The sequence below is a fragment of the Balaenoptera musculus genome, chromosome 19, assembly GCF_009873245.2.
Source record: "Balaenoptera musculus isolate JJ_BM4_2016_0621 chromosome 19, mBalMus1.pri.v3, whole genome shotgun sequence".
In the NCBI taxonomy this organism is placed as follows: domain Eukaryota; kingdom Metazoa; phylum Chordata; class Mammalia; order Artiodactyla; family Balaenopteridae; genus Balaenoptera; species Balaenoptera musculus.
The window spans coordinates 14,519,579-14,544,767 of NC_045803.1; the positions used below are offsets into that span (position 1 = coordinate 14,519,579).

General features: G+C 52.6%; 1 protein-coding gene across 2 annotated transcripts in view; it reads right to left on the reverse strand.

Moving 5' to 3' along the window:
• Window positions 1-25,189, reverse strand: part of RYR1 (ryanodine receptor 1) — a 116,670-nt gene that overhangs the window by 62,054 nt on the left and 29,427 nt on the right. For both annotated transcript variants that reach the window (XM_036832499.1, XM_036832498.1), the window contains exons 28-57: window positions 23,593-23,987; window positions 22,504-22,636; window positions 21,515-21,675; window positions 20,895-21,060; window positions 18,761-18,847; window positions 18,360-18,586; window positions 16,166-16,778; window positions 14,358-14,627; window positions 13,815-14,015; window positions 13,369-13,480; window positions 11,961-12,107; window positions 10,175-10,448; window positions 9,309-9,423; window positions 9,091-9,223; window positions 8,615-8,709; window positions 7,202-7,337; window positions 6,769-6,955; window positions 6,575-6,683; window positions 6,074-6,194; window positions 5,812-5,981; window positions 4,179-4,399; window positions 4,005-4,095; window positions 2,941-3,081; window positions 2,377-2,540; window positions 2,188-2,266; window positions 1,838-1,927; window positions 1,240-1,380; window positions 797-871; window positions 623-698; window positions 160-283 (exon numbers count right to left, since the gene is read on the reverse strand). In XM_036832499.1, coding sequence (XP_036688394.1) covers window positions 160-283; window positions 623-698; window positions 797-871; window positions 1,240-1,380; window positions 1,838-1,927; window positions 2,188-2,266; window positions 2,377-2,540; window positions 2,941-3,081; window positions 4,005-4,095; window positions 4,179-4,399; window positions 5,812-5,981; window positions 6,074-6,194; window positions 6,575-6,683; window positions 6,769-6,955; window positions 7,202-7,337; window positions 8,615-8,709; window positions 9,091-9,223; window positions 9,309-9,423; window positions 10,175-10,448; window positions 11,961-12,107; window positions 13,369-13,480; window positions 13,815-14,015; window positions 14,358-14,627; window positions 16,166-16,778; window positions 18,360-18,586; window positions 18,761-18,847; window positions 20,895-21,060; window positions 21,515-21,675; window positions 22,504-22,636; window positions 23,593-23,987 — 5,054 coding nt within the window. The remainder of the gene's footprint in view (window positions 1-159; window positions 284-622; window positions 699-796; window positions 872-1,239; window positions 1,381-1,837; window positions 1,928-2,187; window positions 2,267-2,376; window positions 2,541-2,940; window positions 3,082-4,004; window positions 4,096-4,178; window positions 4,400-5,811; window positions 5,982-6,073; window positions 6,195-6,574; window positions 6,684-6,768; window positions 6,956-7,201; window positions 7,338-8,614; window positions 8,710-9,090; window positions 9,224-9,308; window positions 9,424-10,174; window positions 10,449-11,960; window positions 12,108-13,368; window positions 13,481-13,814; window positions 14,016-14,357; window positions 14,628-16,165; window positions 16,779-18,359; window positions 18,587-18,760; window positions 18,848-20,894; window positions 21,061-21,514; window positions 21,676-22,503; window positions 22,637-23,592; window positions 23,988-25,189) is intronic.

The window sequence follows — 25,189 nt, forward strand, 5'->3', positions numbered from 1 at the left end:
CCACCCCTCTATGGCCCTGCCTCTGCTCCCAGGCCCCACCCCCATCATCTTCCTTTCTCTGGCTCCGCCTCCACTACCTAGGACTCGCCACTCCCAGCTTTTGCCGGGGTTCCGCCCACTTTCCCTACCCCTCCCGGGCCGGCCTTCCAGCCCGCTTGCCTGGTGACCGCGTAGCCGTTCATCTGCAGGAACTTCAGCAGCTCCTGGGCCTTCTCTCTATCTCGTGACTTCTCCTTGGCCGTGAGCGTGTCGTAGGGAACCAGCAGGGGGTGGGTCCCACCACCTGGGGCAGCAAAGACCAGAAATCAGGGGCGTGGGGGGGGACCCAGGCCGCTCATTGAAGTGGTTCCTGAAGTTCAGGGTGTGCATAATTATAGTAATAAAGACAGAGATAAGAATAACCAAACATTGCTTTCAGATGCTCCTCACATCCTCACCACAGCCCTACAGGAGTAAATGCTGCGATTATCCCCATTGTAGAGACACAGAAACGAAGGTTCAGTGGGGTGAAAGCAACTGTTCAAAGTCACACAACTCTAACCCAGGCCCTTATGACTCCGGAGCCTGTGACTAGGGGAGTACGGCGAAGGGGAGTCTGTGCGGCGTGGGGTGGGTGCCTCACCCTTGGCTTCCAGCTCCTGTTTCTTCTTCCGCCCCCATGTGTTGTGGTAATTTTCCGCCAGTTGTTCTGCCATGGCCTGAGAGAGGATGCAAAGGGTCAAAGCCCACATTCAGAGGATGTCTTCCTCTCCCAACAGACGCCTCCAGTCCCCAAATAAAGGACCAGAAGACTCACCTGCAGCTCCCGGGACAGGGTAACTCCGGTGAGGTCGGGGGGCTGGGGGCTGTAGCCTTCCCGTGGATCATAGGTCTGGGGAGACAAGGGAAAGATGAATGGACTAGCAGGAAGCCCAGCCCCCAAGCCAATTTATCCCCCCTACCTGGCCCTACACCCCTCCTCTGTGCCCTCTCCTTAAGTCCCTGTCTCTAAGCCACCCTCCTCTCTTCTGCCCTTTGCAGTTCTTCAGACCCATGCCCTCTCCTTCCCAGATCTCTCAGCCTTCTCCTGCACCCCCTCCTGGCCTTCCCCCTTCCGCTGACCCCACCTTTTTCCTGTGACCCTTATCCCCCTCTCGACCCCACCTCCTGCCTGGCCCCACCCTCTCCTGGCCCCGCCCCTTATTCTAGCCGCTCACCACCCCCTCATGACCCCGCCCCCTGTCCCAGCCCCGCCTCCACCTGGGCACTTTGGGATATCTTCCGGGTTTTTTTCTTCTCCATCTTCTCCTCCTCACCCTCCCTGGCTTTCTCTATCGTCCATTCCCAGGCAATCATGGCCTTCAAGGACTCCTTGATGGGCCAGCGGTAAATCTCTTTGTCCTGGGGTGGACAGAAGGGAGTGGAGTTGGTGGAATGGGGTGAGAGGGAGGTGGAGGTAGGAGCCCCTGGCTCAGCCTCACTGGCCTCCAGTATCCCAAGAAGGGGAAAGCCCTGACCATGTGGCTAGGAGTGGTCCAGTCTGAATTCAATCCCAGGTGTCTTACCTGTTCTGTAACAGAGCTTCCCAAACTCTCATTATCCCCTTTTATACATGAGACTCAGAGAAGTTAAGTTGTATGGTCAAGGAATCAAATGCAGTCTCTCCAACTCTTTCTAAGAGAAGGGACACTAGGAGTCTGGGGTCTAGGGGAGGCAGCCAAGTTTGAGGGAAGACTAAGTCCATGGATGGGGAGCCTTAACCCACAGATCCAGCTAGATCCAAGCCCATGAAGCTGCCTCACCCCTCCCTGATCCCCCAAATTTTGGACCCCCAACTTGGGTGCCAAGGCTTGGTCACCTTCTCCGAAAATGTCTTGTAGGGCCTCAGCATGGGATGGGTCTTCAGTTCCTCATCTATGTTCTCCCCATAGGACCAGTTGTTCTGGATCTGGAGGTGGAGAGGGGACAGGTGGGGGCAGTGTCACTATGGAGCTGGGAGTGGGAGCAGGATGAGGTGTGGACAGACACTGAGCGGGAACCCTGGAGGGGCTGAGGGTTCCAGAGGAGGCTGTGAATCCCAGGAAGAGTTATGGGTCTCAGGGAAACCTAGGGCCCTCCGGGAGGATCTGGGTCTGGGGGAAAGCTGGGGTCTTGAGGAAGGCTGGCAGAGGTGGGGGTTCCTGGGGAGGGGAGGACCATGACGCCAACCTTGTCGAAGGCCCACTTCTCGTGTGTGTACTCCGCAAACTTGTTAATGAAGGAGTCCAGCTTCTCTGGGATGATCACACTATTAGGGGGATGGGGTCAGCAGATGTTAGGGCTGGCCCCTCCTTCCACCTCTGAAACCTTCTTCTTCTCCCAGCCCCCAGGCCCCCCCCTCCTGCCCCCAGGCCTCACTTGAGGGTCTCCACAGGCCGAGGATCAAAGTTGCCTTCAGCGTCCACCGTGGCCTTTTTCTCAGCCTTGGATGAGTATGAGGCATCCACGTAGTCGGGGGGCAGGGCCCCTGCGATGGCACACACGCAGGGCATAACCATGCGGTACAGCTCTGGGTCATATTTCTGGGGAGGTCAGGGCGTGGGGGGGGTGGTCACTGCAGGCCTGACGGAGCCTTCAAATCCTGGAGCACCAGGACTTCAAACTCACCCCTCCAATCATCACCCTTCTTTCTTGAGCCCTCAAACATGAAGTATGGTCTCTCTCCCTGAAACCCAAACCTCAGACCCACCTGGACTCTCAAACCACGCCTATGTTACCCCCTCCAAGCCCCCAAACTAGAGGCCCATTCCCTCTTCCATAATGTTCAAACCGGAGACCCAACTCATAGATTCTCCTAGATCCAAACCTGCAGAACTGCCTCCCTCCCTGAACCCCCAACTTTGAGGATTTCATTCTGGATCCCTGACTTCGGGCCCCAGACCCTCCAAACAGGCTTCTTTCAGGGCCCTTGGGTGCCCAGACCTTATGGGCCAGCGAGTCAAAGATGCCCCAGAAGAGTTTACGGGTGAGGTGCAGCTCTTCCTCCGAGGTGACCCCATAGTTGGCCCAGCCTGTGGGGAGGCAGTAGTACTTCCAACAACGCTCATAGTGGTTGGTGAGGAGCTGGGGGGGAACAAGAGGGGGACACACAAATGAGGGGGACATTAACAGGTGGCAGGCGAATGAAGGCCCAGGGAGGCCCTGGGGTGGGGGTGGGGGGTGGCAGTGCTTTTAAATTATGAAGGAGGTGTGGATTATGCAAATGATATGCTAATAAAGGGGAAATGGCATGCGTATTGGGAAGTGGTCCCGGACAGTTTATTATGTAAATTTGGCACTCTAATTCAGAGTCAGGATGGGCATTAAATCAGAGCTGGATTTGTCTGGTGTTCTTTACACAAATAAGCATGCAGATATTAATCCATGGGTAGGGTTATGTGCAAATGGGCATACGGATGAAGTGATCTGTGCTTATGTGAATTAACATGGCAAATAGAAACATAGGCAGCACCCCATGGAAACACGTGGTAGTTGGGAAGAGAGCCTCCACCAGCCAATATGCAAATTTGAAATGGGGGCTGATTTAGATGTATTACGCAAAATAGTTAAAATATCTGAGTTGGGGGTATCTCCTTATGCAAACTAGCATGCAAATGAAAAAATAATAGGAGAGACAGTGTGCAAATATTCAGGATAGCTGTGGTACTATTTACTGAAATAAATGCAGTCATTTGAATAGTGGAAGGCCGGTGGTCTAAGCATGCGAATAAGCATGCTAATTAGAAAAAGTGTGCCCCACGCAAATATATGCTAATTAAGATGGGGGTTGGCTCACTGTTATGCGAATTAAACGCTAATTAGGGAGTGTTAGAGGCACCAATGACGCAAAGTGAACGTTAAAGAGGTTTCTATGGGGCCCGCTGCCCGCGCGTTTGCAGGTTAACTGGCCTGGGCGGTGTGATACAAATGAGCCCCATAGTCCGAGGGCGGAGCAAGCCGGTGGGTGGAGCATGGAAATACGCAAGCGGAAGAGGGCTTGCCCTCACCTTGAGCGGCATCTTGGCGAACTCGTTAAGGATGGGCACGTCGAACACCAGGCGCCGCAGCAGGTGCTGCAGCATGGACGGGCGGATGTACCTGCGGGGACATGCACAAGACGGGGTTATCTCACCCTGAGGTCCGCCCCACCCGTAGCCCCGCCCACCAGGGTCCCGCCCCACCTGCAGAGCGCCATCAGGCATTCCTCGATGACGTCGCGCTGCGCCTTGGTGAGCGAGCGGCCGCGGGACAGGCGGTACACCGTGTGAAGCATGGAGTCCACCATGATGGCGCGATGCTCGGTTCCCGCAAAGAGTGGCGCACACTTGGTGATGAGCGGCAGCACCGCCAGGCACAGGTAACGGTTCAGCGCCAGCGCCATCTCCGTGGTGCTGAAAGTGGCCTGGGGCGCAGGGTGGGGACATCAAGCCCTGACACCCGCCCAGGATAACTCTGGGCAAACGACCCTGGCTTCTGATCTTCCCCTGAAACCTGCTTCTCCCAGACTCCACTACCCTTAGTACTTTGGACTATGCAAAATTTCAAATACACGCAAAAGTCCGGGAGCCAATTAATGAACCCTCATTACCCAGATTAGGCTGTTCTGCAGATACCCACCTTCTGCATGCTTTTCCTCTCTACCCTCGCCTTTTTTTCCTGTAATATTTCATGCAACCCCCAGCCATATATCACTTTATCCAAAGATACTTCAATATGTATCTCCATTCAGACAAGTATCAATACTTCTATTTAACATTCCATGCTGCCATTATCACACCTCACAGAATTAACGAAATCTGTTAATAATCATGATCAGCTTTCTCTAATTGTCTCAAAAATGGCTTTGCATTTAGCTGCGATTGTTTGGATCAGGGCCCCAAGAAGACCCCCATACTGTACTTGGCTGACAGGTGTCTCCATCAGTAACTGTCCCTTTTCCTCCCCCCCCCCCCCCCTTTTAAGGCTATTTATTTGCTGAAGAAACTGAGTCATGGGTCCAATGGAATTTCCTACATTTTGGCCTTGGTTGGTCGCTTCCCAGTGGTGTCAGGTAACTAGTTCCTCTGCCCCCTGTATTTCTGATAAACCGGTAGTTATAGATTCAAGTTCCGGGGTTCCCTTTCCCAGTAGGGAACAGTCATTTCTCCCATCTTAAGAAGAGCCTCCTCTTGACCAAGTTCACCCGGCCAGCACATCGCCATTTCCCTGCCTCTTCTGTCACCAACTTGTGTAGACTGTCAACACTCGCTGTCTCCAATACCTCACCTCTCAGCCTCTCTCTCTGAGAGGGGCTCGCTCTCTCTCTATATATATATTTTTTGGCTGCACCGCATGGCATATCGGCTCTTAGTTCCCTGACCAGGGGGCAAACTTACACTGCGCCCCCTGCAGTGGACTGCCAGGGAAGTCCTCCCAGGCTCTCCTAAACCCTTTCCCATAAGGCTTTAGCCCCACCACCTCACTGAAACTGCTTCCTCCATTTGGCCAAACCAATGGTGAGTTATCAGTCTTCATCCTAACGTGGCATTGTCACCTTCTATTATTATTGTTCTTGTTGTTGGTGTTGTGCATGGGTCTTTGTATCTCCACGGTGCTGAGCCATCACTGAGAATTCTTTCCTATAACCTGAGGTGTTGGAGATTTCCACCCACCCTTTCCCAGAACTCAGAGTTTTTCTTGGTTTTTGTTTTCTATCTTGATGGTGGAGGAGGGAGGATTATGATATGTACACAAGTTCAGAACAAACAAAAGTGCTGCCACTATTCCCATGACACATCCCACTCTGGAGGCCGGGAGAGTGGCCAGACTACTAACCGTGTCCAGCGAGGCGGCCGCCCGCATGTCGGGCAGGAAACCCACATCTAGCACATGCAGCAAGAACTCCTGGTTCTCGATGCCGTACACGCGGTCCAGGAAGAGCACCATCGACGCCTTGTGGTCCGGCACAAAGGATGCCGACATCTTTGGCTGTACCAGAGCCCCATCTGTGGGCAAGAGAGCAGGGTCAGGGCTGCCCTTGGGGTCCCTCTGCTTCCTCCCCAGCGTCACTCCCTTGCTGAGTCCCGCCCCTCCGCACCTTTGCCCAGGGTGGGGATCTGCAGTGGGAGGCTGATGATGCCCACGAGGTCGTCCAGGGGCACGAGGGAGCGCAGGATGGCGCGGATCCGCAGGGCCTCGCCTTTGCCGGCTTGGATTAGCTGGAGAGGGGAGGTGGGCATGTCATCAGGCACCCCCTGCCCCATGTGGTCATTACCCCATTCCATCCCTTCCCGACCCACTGGCAGGTAAAGACTCTGTCTCGTGGAGCTAACTCTAGAATTCCCAGCCCTGACCCCTCTGCCTGTGCTTCTCCCCTGCAGCCCTGACTACCACTGGCTTTCATTGCTTGATCTCCCGCACTGGACTGAGAGCTCTGTGGGAGTGGGGCCAGGGGCTCTCTCGGCCACTGGTGTGTCCCCAGCATTGCCTAGCCCAGGACCACACGCATAGCAAGAGCTAAATCAATGTTGTTGAATGTCTGAATGAAGAGGTTCAAGGTTGGCTGTGCCCGCCCCCCAGCCCAGCCTTCAGGTCTCACATGCATCTCTGGTGCACAGCGTCCCAGCAGGTCGATCAAGGCAGCGTAGAAGGACATGATGGCGTGTCCAAGGTGCACCCGGTTTTCTTCGGGAGGCTCCTCCCCGAAGCTGCAGAGGAAGGCGGGTGGTGTGAGGAGGCAGCAGGGGCTCGGGGAGGGTGGTGGTTCTGTCAAGGAGGGGGCAGGAGACTCACAGCTCACGCCGCCGGTCCCTGCGGACTCCTGGGCCATCCCTCGCGGGGTCCTCGGAGATGCGGATGGCCTCTTCGATGGTGGCCAGCAGCCCCGAGCTGCCCTCGCCCCGCAGGGCAGGCCCGAAGCACTCAGGCTTGCGGATCAGCAGACGCACCACCACGTTGGCATTCTCCTCCACGCTCTCACCTGGTGGCTCGCGGGGTCAGGAGGCCTCATGAGCCACAGCCCAGGGTCCCTCCCTGGACGGCCCCTGACCTGGCACCCCAGGGGTGAACGTCAGGCCCCTGTTGACCTCCAGACCCTGCCCCGTGCCCACTTGCAGGCATCCCTGCCCAGGCCAGGCCTGTGGCCCAGTCTGTGGGCCACACCCGAGGGAGGCTTTAGCCAGTGACCCCCAGCCTCCCGCCCTATTACCGCCGCCCCTTGCCTCACCGTTGACGAAGACAGCAAAGCGCAGGAAGTCCAGGTAGCGCTCGCCGCCGCAGGGGTTCCAGCCGATGTCTGGGTACCCTTTGGCCAGGAGTATGGGGCAGCTTTGGAGGCCACAGCCTGCCAGGTAGGACACCACCTGGGGGCACAGGAGGCTCAGCCAAAGGCTAGACCCACACCTCCTTCCTCCCCAAGGCTCAAGTCCCTGCCCATCCCTGGAGCTCTGCAATCCAATTTGGATCCCTCAGCAAACAATAACCCTCATCCTCCACCATCATTTCCCACCTGGACCATCACAGCCACCTCCTCCCTGGGCTCACTGTTCCCTTCAACCCCTAGTCTGTCCCCCACACAGTCAGAGAGACCCCTACTGTCTCACTTAGGGCTAAAGCCAGAGCCCTCGCTGTGGCCCACAGACCCTCCACACAATCTGCCCTTGTCAACTCCCTGCCCTCACATCCTAGCACTCACCCTGTCTCCCTCTGCTCCAAGCACACTGCTCTCTCTGCTGTTCCTCAAACTCATCAGGTTCACTCCTGCCTCAGCGCCTTTGCACTGGCTGCTTCCCAGCTTGGAATGCTCTTCCCCCTCATGTCCATATGGCCCCCATCTCCTTCAGAGCTTTACCTGAAGGTCACTTTCTCAGTGAGGCTTTCTCTGACCACTTGTGTCTAAACTCAGACACCCTCCCGACACTTGATATTTCTCTCCCTTGCTCACGTTTTTTCTTCCTTAACACTTGTCATTAGCTAATACACCACATATTTTACTTCTTCATCTTGTTTATTATCCATCCTCCCAACTAGAATGTCAGCTTCACAAGGACAAGGATTTTTGACTCTCAATCACTGTCATACCCCTACTGCCTTGGACGGGTCCTGACACATAGTAGGTGCTCAAAAACATTTGTTAAATAATAATACTATAATAGTAGATAACTGTCAGAGAGTGCTTACTGCTTTGTAAACGCTTTCGTGAGTTAACTTATTTAATCCACAGAACAACTGTATGAAATTGTTTCTATTATATTCATTCTACAGATGAGGAGATGGAGGCCTGGAGAATTTAAGCCACTTGTCCAAGGCCACACAGCAAGAGAGTGGGGCTGGGAGTGGGGGTGGGGGCGGGGAGTTGAATCTAAGTTGCTGAACTCCAGAGCCCATGCCTTTCACTGCTACACACAGAAGCAGGGAGCACAGAGGGCCAAGAAACGTGCCAAGCCCACATGGCTGGGGAGGGTGGGGTGTAGATTTTCACTCAGCCCCGTGAGCGAGTGACTGGGTCCTGTCCCTTTGCTGCAAATTATTCCCCTTCTGATTCAGTTCTGGACCATGCACAATGGCACCCGTAGAGTGGGACCCAAATGAGCAGGTGCCCCAAGGGGCCAGGTATGGGCCAGGCCTTCTCCCTCCACACCTTCTCCAGATCCTGCTCCTGCAACGCCAAGGCCAGCTCGTTGTTGTCAATGACAGAGGCAGCTGCCACGTCCAGGGGCGTGGAGCCCTTCATGCCTGTGGGGGTGAGAGGCAGTGAGAATGCTCTTCAGAGGTGCCTAGCTGACTGTCTCACTTTTGCTTGCCTCACCTCCTCCAGGAAGCCCTCCTTGACCACCCCTTTTCCAGCCTGGGTCAGGTGGCTCCTCTGACTGTGCTTCTCCATCCCAGGCCTGATCAGTCCAGGCTGACACTGTCTGGGATGGGTTTGTCTACCCCACTCCACTGTGAACCCCATTAGGGCCAGGCCCAGGGCTGTCTGGGTATCCCCAGCACTGCTCATTACAGGTCCAGATCCAGGGTGAGTTGAGAGTGAGTGTTTGTTAAATGACTAAGTGAGCCAGCGGAGAGCGGGGCCAGCCTGGATGGACCGCCAGGAGTGGGCTCAGAGTTACTCACCCAGGCCAATGCCGCTGTTCTCCAGCAGGTAGCTCAGGTGGTCAAACATGGAGCGCTGGTTCTGCCGGCTGATGCGGCAGAAGTAGCAGAGGAAGCGGCAGCAGCTGGTCACCATCTTGGGGAAGCGGATCTCCTGGGCAAGCAGGGTGGGCTGGTGGTCAGTGCCTGCCCTCTGGGGCCCCCTCCCCTGAGCTCCCCAGCCCACGCAGCCCCCTTACCTTGGATTCGCCGCCCCCAAGGACATTCACCATGACCTCCATGACTGTCTCATGCATGCCCAGCGCCCGCATCAGGTTCGGGTGTTGGTAGAAGACTCTGTTGTTCATGATGTTCCTGTGGACAGGTAGAGTGCATGGGGTCAAGTCCACGGAGAGCCTCCAGACCCCTGCGGGAGCCATCACCACCACTGTGGTAACAGTTAACATTTACTGAACTCCTAGTCTGTGCCCGGCACTACTCCCTTTACAGATCTGAACTCATTCAATCCTTATGTCCACTCTGTGATGCGGGAACTGGAATTATCCCTCTTTCACAGACAAGGAAACCAGAGGATCCAAGGTGGGCTCCCCCTGGGGCGGAGATCTTTATCATGTTGCATGTTGTAACCACAAGTGCCTAGAAAGGGCCTGGCACACAGTAGGTGCTCAATAGATGTTTGCTGAGTGAATGAATGAGGCTCACTTGGCGCTGAGTGCTGAAGATTATTGTTATCATTATTATTATTACTGTTATTACCACTACATGAGCTCACTGAAGCCGCACCACAACTCTTCAGGATAAGCGTGGCTCTTCCCCAGTTTAGAGGTGAAGAAACCGAAGCTCAAAGAGGGTAAATCTTGAGCCAAGAGTCACAGGTGAGTAGGAGCTGTTACCCAGGGATGGGTGGAGAGGTAAGAGGGGGGGACATTACCTAGGGAGATGGGCTAGCTGCTGGGAGGAGCACACCACCCTGAGGATGGGGCAGAAGTGGGGAAGGACACATTATTGCATCCAGAGGACGTGAGCCAGTGGACAAGCTTGAGCTGGAAGGTCTCCCCTCCCTTCCCCGGGGATGTGCAGAGTCAGGGGAGGGGCGGGGCCTCACCCAATGCTCTGGATCATGAGGTTTTCCTCCTGGGGGCCCATCTGCACAATGAGCAGTGACCGGATCTGGCCAAGGCACTCAAGCAGACTCATGGTGTCCTCCACGGAGGAGGGTGAGATGGTATAGGCCCGGGGCAGGGCACGCAGCAGCTCCCCGAGCCCATCGTACTGCCGGTGCAGGAGGCTGAACATGGCCCGTACCAGCTCGGGGCTCTGCACGAAGTCCTCTTGGGCCCAACGCACCACTGTGTGGGACACCAGCTCCTGCAGCGACTCTGGGAAGGGGACACAAAGGTAGGAACACTCTTCCTGACCAGGGCCTTGAGCAAAAACGGTACAGAGGGCGCCCCTCTTTCCAGAGGGCTTCTCAGTTGCTAACCATTCACCTCCCGCCCTCCTCCTGCCAGGAGTGGGCAGATTCTGGCAGATTTTGTTCTGTGGCTCTAGGAGTCTCCCTATCCTCTTCACCCTATACCCAGACCATAAGTGCCCCCCTAAAAGCTTTAAGAGGAAAAAGCACTTGTATCACTGCAAAGTACCAGAGCATTATTCTGAGCACCTTTGAAAGTGCAAGTGGTAATTCCATTTGTTCTGTAAAAACACTGCTGATTTTTCATCACGGGAGACAACAGACACAAAGAAAAACGGTGAAGACTTTGGTGTCATCTGAAAATTATGTCAAAAATGAACTCTTTTATTTTCCCTGGCGATGTCCCCGGGACTCTCCTCTCCTATATCCAGCATCCATTTCTCTCCCTGTCTCTCTTTCTCTCCCAACCCTTTTTCTTCCCAGGATTTCTGGGAGAGAAGACAGATGTCTCCTGTGTCTCAGGGTCAGAAGAAACCTTCCTGCACTGGCACTGAATGATGGTGTCAGTTCATGACCTGTGACATGTCCTACCTTCCTTCCATCTGCTCTACACGATCTGGACCCATCACTTCTGACTTCATATTCTGTACCTCCCCTCCTGCTCACTCTGCTCCAGCCACACTGGTCTATAAACGCGCCAAGCATGTTCCTGCCTCAGGGCCTTTGCACTGGCTGTTCCATCTGTACCAATCATCTTTCCCCAGATCTTTGCACACCTCACTCCCCCACTCCAACCTCTCCATCTTTGTCCCTCTCTCTCCTCTCACTCAGCTTTAGTTTTCTTCTTAATATGTATGGCCATCTGATATTATGGTATATGTATATTTGTATCTTTTGTAATATTCTAAACTCCTTGAGGGCAGGGACTTTGACTCTTCCCCCTACTATATTCCCTGGCCCTACCAACAGTGCCTGGCCCAGAGTTGGCCCAATAAAATTTCTTGAATGTTATAGAATAAACCCTCCACCAATGTTAGGGACTCTGTCCTTGTTATATGGTGTTAATATATAGTTTGCCTAATGACCCATGGGCCCAACATTTATCATGACTGCTTTCCTAACCCCTCAGCATAGTAATCACTTTCACCAAGAAATAAGGGAAAAACAAAGAAAAGCCACAAGTACATGGAAGCCACGGTGGTGCAGGAGTTGCCCCATCCCAAGGTTGGATGTATGCCTCTGCTCTGGCAGCCATGCACCACGCTGTTCCAACACACACACTGTGCAGCCCCAACTTTGGGGCCACGCCTCCAGCATGCCTCCTCTCTCACCCCTCTCTCCACTCCTCCTCTCTCATTAATACCCATCCACCCATCTCTTGGGCTACTCTTGGTGGCCTGTCTTGGACCCAGAAACTCCCCAAGCGCAGGGCTGCTTGGCCCACCCCTGTGCCATCCCTGGTGGCCCCAGTCCTCACGGGGTTTGTGCTCCTCGGCAGGTGGCTCCTCCTCCGGTTTCTCCTCCTTCTTCTTCAGCAGCCGTACCTTCTCCAACAGGCCCATCAGGCGGCTGCCCAGGGTGGCTTCTTCCTCCGGTTCTTCCTCCTCCCCGGCCAGCTGAATTCCTGGAGGTGGTCAAGAAGGGAGGGCGTGTCATTCATCATTCATTGCTTATTAATCGCCTCTATCATTTACTTCTTTGTTCATTCATGTGTTCACTCACTCATTTCTCATTCATGTGTGCATTCGTGGGGTTTTTCATTTGTTTCTTTATATGTTCATGTTTGTTCATTTATTCATTCCTTGAATCATTTGCCTTTTAAATCAACTATTGCAAGTATTTTCAAAGAACTAAAGGAAACCAAGTCTAAAGTATTAAAGAGAACTATGATGACAATGTCTCATCAAACAGAGAATATTAATAGAGGTAGATAATGTAAACAATAACCATATAGAGTTGAAAAGTACAAAAACTGAAATTTAAAAAACACTAGAGGGGTACAACAGCATACTTGAGCTGGTAGGAGAAAGAATCAATGAACTTGAAGATAGAACAACAGAGGTTATCCAGTCTGAAGAAAAACTAACAGAGCCTCAGAGACCTGTGGGACACCATCTAGTGTACCAACATACGCATAATGGGAGTCCTAGAAGGAGAGATGAGAAAGGAGCAGAAAAATATTTGGAAAAATAATGGCCTCAAAGTCCCAAATTTGATGAAAAATATTAATCTACACATCCAAGAAACTTGGTGGCCTAGTGGTTAGGATTCCTGGCTTTCACTGCCATGGCCTGGGTTCGATCCCTTGTTGGGGAACTGAGATCCCACAAACCGCATGGTGCAGCAAAAAACAAAAACAGCTCAAGTAGGATAAATTCATTGAGCTCCACACCTAGATACTTCATACTCAAACTGCTTAAAGGCAAAGGTAAAGAGAAATCTTGAAAGCCAGCCAGGGAAAAATGACTCATCACATATAAGAAAATCTCAGTAAGATTATCAGCTGACTTATGAGAAAAAATAGAGGTCATCCATCCATCCCTCCAGCCATCCTTCTTTTCATTCATCCAAACCAGTCAGCCATCTCTTCACCCATTTCTTTATTCGGCCATCCTTCTCTCCATCAATTCACACACTCTTCCATCCAGCTATAGCCTACAGCCATTTGTCCACATATACATCCACCCAAATACCCATATAAACATATCCTTCCACTCATCATCTACCTGTTCACTAACATGTTCATTCATTCAGTCACTCATTCATTTTACCAACAGTTACTGCACAAATACTGTAGATATTTAAGATCAGGAAATCTTAGGAAAACTTCAAGACAGGTCTCAAGAACAAGTTTGGGAGGAGGATTCTCTGATCTCCTCTCTTACCACAGTGTGTCAGCAGGTCTTGATGAAATTCGAGCAAATCCTGTTGGATCTCTTCAGGGACAGGACAATCTTCCTCATCCTCAGCATTTTTGAAGTTCAATAGCATGTTGATCTAGGGGAAGGTCAAAGATTAGAATGAGGGTCAGAGACCCCAGAGCAGGAACTCTGAAGTCAAGGATCAAAGATCCAATCGTGAGTTCCTGTCTAAGGTCATTAGTGAAGAATATCTGGGCGACTAAAGGTTCGAAAGGAGTCAGGGTCAGTCTGCGGTGACTCAGAAGTCTGGTTCAGAGAGAGGTAGAAGAGTAACAGATAAGTATATGGATAGGGTCAGAGGTCAAGCTCAGATTGAGAGGTTAAGTGAGTATCATCAGTGATCAGAGTAAGGGGAGAGGTTGAGGTTGGGTTTAGACAGTAAGGCCAGCTGGGGTCAGGGGTCAGAGGACCTGCTCCTGGGGTGGGGAGCGGAACTCGCGAGTACGTCGGGCAGTCTCAGCTGCAGTCATGGTGAAGGCTTTCACAAGGGTGCCGTAGCGGTCCCTCTGGTTGGCCTGGAGCTTGTCCACGTAGCGCTCTGCAAAGGCTGCAAGAGACTCCACACGGTGCTGCAGCTCTTGGTCACAGAAATACTCCAGCAGGTGACACATCTGTGGGATGACAGCCATGCAGTAGGAGGGATGGTGGTGAGACCATCAGGACTTCCTTGAAACTTTTCTTGCTTTCTCTCCCCACTCCATAGCCCTGCTCTGGTCCAGCCACCACTGTCTCCTGCCTGGATCCTCAAGCCAGCCATCTCCATGGTCTCATCCCTCTAATTCACCTCCCACATGGAAACCAGATAGCTCATTCAAAGCCAGCAGCACGCCACTGCTTTATGCCCTTCCACAGCTCCCCACTGCCTTGGGACAAAGTCCAGACTCAAGTCCCACCAGACCCTGTATGCCCTAGCCCAGAGAGATGGAGGCTGGAAAACAGAAGAATCAGCCCACCTGTAACTTCACAGACTCCGGCAACTTCATCTGGAGCAGCCCCTCCTCCAAGTCGTCTTCTTTTTCCCCTTCTGCTGTCTCCTCTTCTTCTTTTTCCTCATCTTCCTTCTCCCGTGCCTCTTCCTCCTCATCCTCCTCCTTCTCCTCCTCATCCTCCTCTTCCTCCTCTTCTTCCTCCTCCTCCTCTTCCTCTTCTTCCTCAGTGAATACTTCAGGCTCAATCATCTTCAAGATCTGTTTCACATCCTCATCGCCAAAGATGCCCATCACCTATGGGACAAAGCCTGGGTCTGTCACTGTGGCCTGCAAGGCTTCCATAATCAAGACCCAGCCTCACTCTCCAGATATGTTTCTCCTGCACAGGCCAGATTCATTCCTGCATTGGCTGTATATGATTCCTCTTACAAGCAGGAATGGCATCCCCCTGCCCTGCCATCCATCCTCCTTAAGATCCCCCCAGATCCACACCCTGTGTCCCACGTACATGGCCCAGACTACATAGCCAAACATGAGCACCTCTCCCTTCACAAGGAAGTGTCCTTTTTCCCAAGCTTGAGCATTTGTTACTCTGTAACAGGACACACCCTACACCTGAGGCCCTCATATCTCCCAGCATATGCTAGCTCTCAGTCAACATAATGAAGATGCTGTCAGATGGAAGGAGAGCAGGTAGATAAAAGGGAAAAATAGTGGCGAAAGAGAGAGAGATGAATGAATTGGGGGAGGACTGGGTGACTGGGTGGATGAATTAACAGATGGAACAGTAGAGGTTTGACGGGGAGATGGATGGATGGGTGGATAATGAACTGAGAGGTGAAGGTAAAGGTGGAAGAAGAGATGGTGGGTAGATGGATGACAGGATAAATGATGTATAGATAGGTGGGTGGATAGATGGTTTGACAGACGCATAAGCAAGTAAATGAGTGGATGGGCAAATAGATAAATGGGTAAATAACCAGGCACTGGGGTAGGATGGATATGTGGATGGGTGGATAGGTTTGTGTATGAAAAATTGGATGGATGGATGGATATATGGATGAGTCATTAGATGGGTATGTGAATGAAAGGGTACATGAAATGAAGAAAGGATAGAAGGATGGAGAACGAGTGAATTAAAGGGTGTAGATGGTTGGATGGATTTGTGGGTACGTGGATGGGTCTTAATATATATGGATAGAGAGATGCATGGATTGATGGACAGATAGGTGGAAGATGGAGAAATGGATGAATCTGTGGATGGGTGGATGAATGGATGCACAGGTGGAAGGAAGATGATGGTTGAATGCATGAAGGGAAAGATAGATTAATAAATAAATGGGTAGGTGGATGGATGAATAGATGAAATGGTGGATGTAATGATGTGTGAATGAATGGAAGAATGAATGGACAACTAGATTGAAAGTTAGATAGATGGATACATGTATGGATGGATGGATAATTGGGTGGAGACTGGAAGGATAAATAGATGAGGAACTTTTGGATGGAAAGGTGGGGGTATGTTTGAATGAATAGGTGGATGGATGGAAAGGGTGGTGGAGGATGGATGAATGATGGTTGGATGGATGAATGGAAAGAAGGAAGTGATTACTAAACAGATGAATAGATGGCAGACGAATGGATGGAAGGAAAAGTGAATGAGTAGATGATAGAAGGATAAGTTGGAAGGTGAAGGGTATATGGACCGAGAGATGAACGGGCAGTTGGATGTATAAATGGGAGGGGAATGTATGTAGGTATGTATGTACGGATGGATGGATGATTTGGAATGTGAAAGAACAGGACAGAGGGAAGCAGGAGGAAGTCATTACCAGCAGGGTGGACACAAGCTTGAGCACGGGCACAAACTGGAACTCCACGGAGCCCCCGACAGGGTCACGTGCGTGCTGCCCACCGTCTCGCACTGCCTCCCCCAGCATTCTTAGTGCTTTGTCCCGAAGAGCCTCCAGAGGGATGCTGGGGCTGAGACGGGCTGGAGCTTCTGCCACCCCAGCAGCTGGCAGGGCAGCCACAAAACAGGGAGCTAAGAAATGGTGTGGAGGCCGCAGCGAGGTGGTGACGCCGACACCAGGAAGGCCGTAGCGGCGGGGACCATTATCTGCTCTTTTTCCAGGCGGGAAGAGGGTGATGGCACGGGTCTCAGGCGTGAGGGGCACGATGTACTCAGAGAGCATGGAGCGGCGGCTGCGGCAGGCACTTTCGAGATGGATGCTGATGAGGAGGTCGTAGTAACCTGCACGCAGGGGGCCGGGCAGGTGCGCGTCTTCCAGGGCGTGCAGCAGCTGTGCCTGGTCCACGTGGCTGCACAGAGCATGTGCCACGCGGTTGTTGCCCAGGGCGCACACAGCGCGGTAGAGGCGGAGGGTGTGCGAGTGGAACCGCTGCAGGTCCAAGCGCTCCGACAGCTCCAGGATGTCCATGCATCTGCAGTGGAGATGGGCCACGTTCAGGGACTCAGCAGTCAGAGGAGGTGGGAGACAGAGACACAGACCACAGAGAGGCAAAGAGGTGCTCAGGTGAGTGTTGGTGGCCCCAGCAGCGAATCCCAGTGTTCTGCTGGGTCAAGGTTCTGTGAGGTCTGTGGAGCTGAGTCTAGGAGACTTTTAATGGTTCTGGAAGTCCCTCAGTGGTCTGGGGGCTCCCTGACATACATCTGGGATTTGTGGGATGGTCTGGTACTCTGGGGATCTAAGAGGCCATGGGAAATATCTGGTGACCCTGAGATGTATCTAGGATCCCAGGTTGGGTCTGAATCCCCCTCTGGCAGGTCTGAGTACCCTGGTTATATCTGAGCACCACCAGAATGTAAACTCCACCAGTACAGGACATTTCTGCCTCTTTTGTTTATTTGTTTGCTTGCTATATTCCCAGCACCTAAAAAGGACTTAGCGGGCTTCCCTGGTGGCGCAGTGGTTAAGAATCCACCTGCAGGGGACACGGGTTGGAGCCCTGGTCCGGGAAGATCCCACATGCCGCAGAGCAACTAAGCGAGTGCGCCACAACTACTGAGCCCGCGAGCCGCAACTACTGAAGCCCGCGTGCCTAGAGCCTGTGCTCCGCAACAAGAGAAGCCACCGCAATGAGAAGCCTGTGCACCGCAACGAAGAGTAGCCCCCCGCTCGCTGCAACTACAGAAAGCCCACATGCAGCAACGAAGGCCCAACACAGCCATAAATAAATAAATAAATAAATAAATAAATAAATAAATAAATAAAGGAATTAGCAAATAGTATGTGCTCAATAAATATTTGTTGTAGGAACAAATGAATAAATGGGTGTGTCTGAGGCCCCTGGGGATGGGTCTGAGTCCTCCTGGGCAGGTCTGAGTCCCCTGAGTTATACAAGAGCATTACTAGAATGTCCGTTCACAAGAGCTTGGTGTCTCCAGGCTAGAATTCTGCTGTCACACAGGAGGAGCTCAGAGCTATTTGTCCAATCAGTGAATAAAGGAAAGATGAAGCATCTTCCTGGGGTGAGTCTGGGATCCTGGCCACATTTAGAGTCCTTAAAAGCTTTCCTGTCATCCATGTGAATACTCTTTAGCCCGGTGTGTCTGGGTTCCCTGGAGCAGGTTAGATATCTCCAAGGGATACCTCTAAAGTCTCCTGGGTATGTCCAAGAGAACCTGGGGTGCCTCCAGGCCTGTCTGACTAATGTGCAAGACTCTCTGAGGTGCACTTGAGGCCCCTGGGGTGTTGTGTGGTCTCCTTGATGTGGATCTGGACTCCCTGCGATGGGTTTGGAGCCCGTGGGTGAGTCTGGAGTCCACTGGGGTGTTAGCTGGGGATGCCTGGGCTGAGTCTGGGTCCCCTGAGGTGGGTCTGAGCCTGCTGAAAGGGATTTAGATCCCCCTGGAGTGTTATCCGGGGATGGTAAGGTAGGCCTGGGGCTTCCTGGGGTGTTGTGTGGAGTCCCGGGGTAGTGGGGAGGGGCACCGGGGGGGATCCAGACCCCAGAGGGCTTGCAGTATCCGCCCCACCCCTGGGCGCCGGGGCTGTCCCTGACCGGTTCTCCTCGGGGATGTGCAGCGCCATCATGGTCAGCGGCTCCGGGCACTGCACAGCCCAGCCCAGCCGCTCGCCCGCACGCCGCGTGTCCACCTGCAGGAAGTGGTTGGGCATGCGGCTCCACGACACGGGCATCAGCATCTGCATCTCGAGCCGCGGCGGGCACTGTGGGGTGGGGTTCTTGCGCTCGCTCATAAACATGGCGGCCGACAGCGGCATGATGTTCTGGGGACACAGGGGTACGCACATGTCAGGATTCCCCACCCTGTCTCTCCTGCCACTCTGTTTCCAAGAAGCCCTCCCGGATTTCTCCCCCCACTTCAGCCGCTCTGCCAGCCTGACCTCCCATACCTCTGTCCTCAGCCTGCCCCCCTTAGTGCCCCATCACTGCACCCTGACCTTCTGCTTCCCCAGCTCAAACTGGATGACGTTCTGGTGTGTCGGCAGGACAAAGACAGCAGGAAACAGCTTTGTATTGGGTTCCACCTGGGAAGGGAGAAGAGGGCAGGGTGAGGAAGAAGATGAACTGGAGGTGGTATTGACTCTGGATCCCCGACTCGGGAGCCAGTTGCCCCAGCCTGATGCTGCTGGTGTCTACAGATCCAAACTCAGGCACTGGAGGCTCCACAAGAGCCCTGAAGTGGCTCATGGGCTGCACCACCTCTGATCCAGTGAGGCCAGCCTCCTCCACCTCCCCCAGGGCAACCTGTCATCCGGGTCTTCGCGCACATCATGCCCACCCCCACCCACGAATGCCATTCCTGTTTCTCTCCCAAGCACTTATTTAATCTTCACAGTTCAAAAAGCGTCCTCTGACTGCCTTTCCCTGCAGCCCCTCTGATCTTTTTTTTTTTTTTTAATTTTTATTTATTTATTTATTCGCCTATTTATTTATTTGGCTGCGTTGGGTCTTTGTTCCTGCACACGGGCTTTCTCTAGTTGAGGCGAGCGGGGGCTACTCCTCGTCACAGTGTGCGGGATTCTCATTGTGGTGGCTTCTCTTGTTGCGGAGCGTGGGCTCTAGGCGCGCGGGCTTCAGTAGTTGTGGCACGCATGCTCAGTAGTTGTGGCTCACGGGCTCTAGAGTGCAGGCTCAGTTGTGGCACACGGGCTTAGTTGCTCCGCGGCATGTGGGATCTTCCCAGACCAGGGCTCGAACCCGTGTCCCCTGCATTGGCAGGCGGATTCTTAACCACTGCGCCACCAGGGAAGTCCCGCCCCTCTGTTCTTTGAAGAGAAACCCACCCAGGCTCTAACACAACAAACACCACTATCTGTGAAGCAGTCTTGCCAAACCGGAATCTAATCCAATCTAATCTGGACCCATCTCCCGGTTTGCAAGAAAATCCAGGGGACAGAGGAAAATGTTTAAATGACACCTCAGGTGTGCATTGGCCAGATTCCGCCTGTGGGAAGCTAGGCCAGCACTCTTCGGGTGGTAGTGTGCACACGAATGCCCTGAGACTTATTTAAAAAATCAGATTCTGATTGGGCAGGTCTGGGTAAGAGCCTGAGATTCTGCATTTCTAACAGGCTCCCAGGTGATGCAGAGCCTGCTGGTCCAGGGACCACACTTTGAGGAGCAAGGTTCTACCAGACGGACAGCTGGTTTCTTCAATGAATACATTTCAAAGGGGAAAAAAAGAAAAAAATGGAAGGGAAATCTACATACGAAAAGAGACTGAAGGGACTTAGCAACCAACTAAAACATATCGCCTTATTTAGGTTCTGATTCAAACAAATGGTAAAAAGACATTTTTGAGACAACCAGAGAAGTTTGACCATGGGCTGGATATCTGGGGATACCTAAGAATTCTTGGGGTTTTTTTTAAGATAACAGTGGTATTGTGGTTATGTTTTTAAAAAGAATCCTTAACTTTTAGAGATACATACTGAAAAGAGACAACCCATATGATATCTGGGATTTCCTTCAAAATCCTCCAGTGGGTGTGGATAAAGATGGATCAAGGTTGGCCGTGAGTGGGTACTAGCTGGAGCTGTGTAATGGGGACATGGAGGCTCATTATGCTATTCTAGTTTTGCATATTTTTTAAATTCTCCATTTAAAATAAAGTTTTATAAAATAAATAAAGTTAGATGGATTAAGGGATGGATAGCAGATTCGTGGTAGTAGGTATATGGGCATTCATGATACAATTCCTTTAATTTTGCTGTATGCTTGAAATCTTTCATAATAAAGTGATGAAAAGGAAAATCCCACCTTAGAATTTTGGCCCATCCTAGGATGTTCCCTGATTGGTGAAAAGGTGGCGACTGGTATCACCCAGCCCAAGAGGGATATGGACCTCTCTCCAAGGTCAAGGCTCTGCTCTGTCTCCCCCTTTCTGGATGTCAGTTCGATGAATGGTTCACCTAGGTGGTCTCCCAGGAACCTCCCAGCTCTGGCCTGTCCTGAGGCTGTTTTATCCTGTCTCTCTGGGGTCTGCCCTCAGAGGGTGTCTGGGAGGGCTGTCCCGGGATGCTGAGACACGAGGACGCTGTCGCTAAGTTGCTGAATGAGGGCTGGGCTTACCTGGAAAAAGGTGTTGCTCTCTTTGCCGTTGGCGGTAAAGGTCATTAGGCCAGTGGCCAAGTCCACCAGGCAGCCAATGACAAGGTCCGTGTGGCTGACCCGGCCCTGCTGCCCGGGGCTCACGAAGTCTCCACCCCACACCATGTAGCAGTTGCTGCACTTGAGGCTAGAGGACACAGGAGTGATCAGTGCCCGGATCGTCAGCCGAGGCGCTCTGGACCCTGGACACCCCCTTCCCTGAGCTCCCGGAATACCATGACTCAGAGCCCCACCCCCAAACACCCGCCACCTGCAGACCTGAGTGCTGAAACCCCTCACCCCAGACCCTGAGCCCCTCGGAGCTAGAATTCTTAGAAGCTGGTGGGGGAAAGGGGTGTTTCCAGAACGAGGAGAAGGAGAAGGCGAGCAGGAGGAGAGAATAGAAAAAGGAGGTAAACGAGTAAGAGGACGGCAAGATGGAAGAGGAGGAGAAAATGGAAAAGAAGAAGTGGACAAAGAAGAGGAGGAGGGAAAACACAGAGCAGGAGCCGTGGGAGGAAGACGAGCAGGAAGAGGGGAGGAAAGGAGGAGGCGCCCAGCGCTGACCTCCGGTCTCCCACGGCCCCCGCCCCTCCCCGCACCTGCTGTGGATGTTGCCTTGCTCGTCCCCCATGGTCACCGTCACCACCCGGACCTTGCTGAGGTCGAAGTTCATGTCGTGCTGATGGTAGTCGGGGGTGACCCAGCCCACCCACACGCAGCTGGGCTCCTGGCCGGCGAAGACCCTCACGGAGTAATAGTACTGAAGAGGCAAAGGGGGGACCGGTGGTCAGTGGGCTTCCCTGAGACTCTGAGTTGATTTCTCTGGATTCTCAGTGTCCTCTGGGAGTTTAACAAGAAGTTGCTGGATTTGAGGCCCGCTGGGTCTGTGTCCCTCTGCTTCTGTGTTTACTGATGTATTCCTAGATTCGGGAATCCTTTGGGCCTGTTTTGTGATACACCCAAATTTGGGTCCCTCCCCAGGTTATACAGCAAAGTTATAAATAAATAATAGCTAACAAATAGCTCACAAATGAACTCACTTAAATCCTTACAATCACCATCAAGTGGATACACTTTTTATCTCCATTTTACTGATGGGGAAACCATAGTGCTTCCCCAGAAGAGAAGACATAGAGCCGTGAAGTGACACCCAGGTAGCCCGCGACCCTAACCACTAGACTGTTTGTCTCAGAAAAGTTTCCAGATTTGGCGAATCCCCAAACTGTATTGGAATAATTGTGAATTTTGGTTCCCGGGAATATACTAGAATAGCTACTAAATTTGGGGTGTTGAGTTTATATGGGTGAACCCAAATATTGGAGTGCCGAGTCTATGTTGGCTTATCCCTGGGATTTGGGGGGCCCTGGGAGTTATACCAGTGTGCCCCATGGCTTCATTGTGTTCCCTGCAATTTTTAGGCCCCTAGCTATACGGATTTAGGGGTTCAAAGGGTTAAATTGATGTGTACTGTATTTTGTGGTCTCCAGTACATATTGGGGTGTCCCCAGATAAGGGCAATTACTGGGGATTACGGCATGAAGTTTGGAGATCTGGGGGGGGGCTGAAGTTGAGGGTCCCCGGTTCGCACCGTGGTGGTATTGAGGATGATCTCAGGGTCATCACGGTCGTCAGCAGGCACCACCTCGTGAGGGAGTCGGGGCAGAGTGGGGGTGGCTGGTGGCTGGGTCATCATGGCGGCCTTCTTGGCCTTGAACAAGAACCTGGTGGTGAAGAGGAGAGGCTGTCATGAGACTCACTCTCAAGCCCAGCTCCCCAGCCTTCTCCATCACAACGTTTGTGCCTCCACATCCATCCTAAATAAGCCCCGTTTCTAATACCCAAGGCCTCGCCTCTAGAGGGATGAAATTCCCAGCTGCACCAGCAAAGTCCACCCTGGAGGAGCTCTGTGCTTTCAGATGCCAGGTTACCCAGATTTAAAGGTGCCTCTGGGAACATGGAGGTTCCCTTGGGGAGCATACAATGGTCCCCTAAGTCACCATTTCTCATACGGGTGCTAAAGGCATTTGGGAAAGGACAATTCTTCATTGGGCACTGTCTTGTACCTTGAAGACATGTAGAATCCCTGGAGCCCCCAGCAAGCAGTACCTCCCCCCAAAACTGTGATAACTAAAAATCTCCCATCATTTCCAAACATCCCCTCAAGAGACACAGAACTAAATCCCACTGAGAACTACTGCCACAGTAGGGGAAAAGCAGATTTAGTTTCATTTCAAATTTAATGCCCTTTGAGGGTCTCCCTTGAAGTTAGTTTTTGGGGGGTACATTTGAGACACAGAAGTGACCCCAATTTAGAAGACCAAAGATGTTCACTGGGATACCTTGGGGTACAGTCAACTTTCCCAAGATTCTGAGGTCCCCTTTAGTGTTCACAGATAATGAAGTCCATTGGATGAAAAGCTTTGGTACCCCAAGGACCGTGGAGTTCTCCATAGATATAGTGGGGCATCCCGATTTTACATTCTCAGGGAAATTAGAGCATCCCAGGGAAATAATAGCGTTCACTCAAGACATAACAGGATCCCTCAGTAATCTGACCCCATTTAGCATATATGGGCCCACTTTGGGATACAGTGGGGTTTCTCAAGTTATTGAGGTTGCCTAATTGGGGGTCCCAGGACAGACCCCCAAACCCCACCCTGCCCCACCCTTGACTCACCCTCTCTTCTTGTTCTTCTCTGTGGTAGCATCCTTCTCATTCTCTGCCCTGGGAGGCTGGGCCTCTACCCCAGCCTGGGCGGTGCCCCCGGACGACCCATCCTTGCCAGTTCCTTCTTTGCCCAGCTCAGCCTCGCCCCAGTGCCCAGCTGAGCGGCGCAGGTTTTCATAGTCGGGATCGGGCTCCGCTGCCCGGGCCTCATCCTCAGCAGGAGGCTGCAGGCCAGGGGGTGCCAGAGGGGTGGCCCCCGCGGTGCAGCGGAAGTGCTGGTGGAACTGGACCGGAAGGCTGAGCCGCAGAAAGAGCATCTCCACCAGACTGTTCTGGGAGCCCCACGTGCGGTGGGTCAGGCGCAGGCAGGGGGGTGTATCCACGGTGCCGTCCACACGAGTCACCTGTGGGGGGGAGGCAGGAAGCACTGAGCCAGGAGGGTGAGCTAGGCCATTGGTCCTAAACCTTATTACACACAGAGTCACCATTAGGCCTCAGAGCACTGTGGGAGAATTAGCCAAAGACTCACTCCTCCGAGCGTACGAACTCCCATGGGACACACAGCTTGGCCGTGGGGTGCATTCAGCTTTCTGTCTACCTTTGTCTGGACACCTTTGTACAGTGGGCAGCCCTGGTCAGACACTGGAATCACTTGGGGAGCTTTCAAAACCTTCCTGCGCACAGGGCTCACTCCAGACCAGGTCATCCACCCATCCACCCATTCATTCTTCCATCCTTCCGTCCACCAATCCATCCATCCATCCATTCACCCATCCATCCATCTAACACTACACGAATATTTCCTGAGCACCTACTGTGTGCCAGGCACTGTTCCAAGTGCTGGGAACACATCAGTGAACAGAACAAGGTCTCTGCCCTCCTGCTCTCTTGGGGAGACGTCTTGGGGAGAGCAGCCCAGAAGGGTCAGATTTTTTTAAAGGCTCCCCAGATGAATTTTTGTTAGACTTGTTGTTTGTGGAAATATAACACTCAGAAGAACACACACATCGTAAGTGCACAGCACAATGAGGTTCTGGAGGGACCACGCCTGTGTACCCAGCACTCAGATGGAGAAATGGAACACCACCAGTCCCCCTGGGAGCCCCCTCGGTGCCCGTTTAGTCACTACACTCTCGAAGATAGTGAGGGATTCTGATGAGGGAAATGCACCGACCTGGCCTAAATAAAGGGCAGGAGCTGAGAGAGGGACAGGCGTCTGGCCTGTGCGCTCCAAAGGCAGACTCTCAAGTTTTCTGGAGACTGCATAAACAACTGGAGCAGTTCCCTTTCTTTGATGCCCCACCTCAAGTTGACCTCCTCAAGGACCAATTGCCAAGAGAGACCTCTGCACTCCTCACCAGCCAGTGAATTCACCCCAAAACTGTGCAACCAAGACTGTCTGCAGGGTCGTTTTCTCCCCTCTCTCTCATCTCTCTTATAAATCCTGTTTTGCCTCTGCTCCTTGGCAAGCCTACTGACCATCTCCTTCCTGTGATTGGTATGCAAAGTAACTAAATGTCCGATTATTCGTTCACAGTTAACGCCCTTCTGACTTAGCACATCACAGATTAGTTTTGCCCATCCTTGAACTTTCTGTGAATGGGAT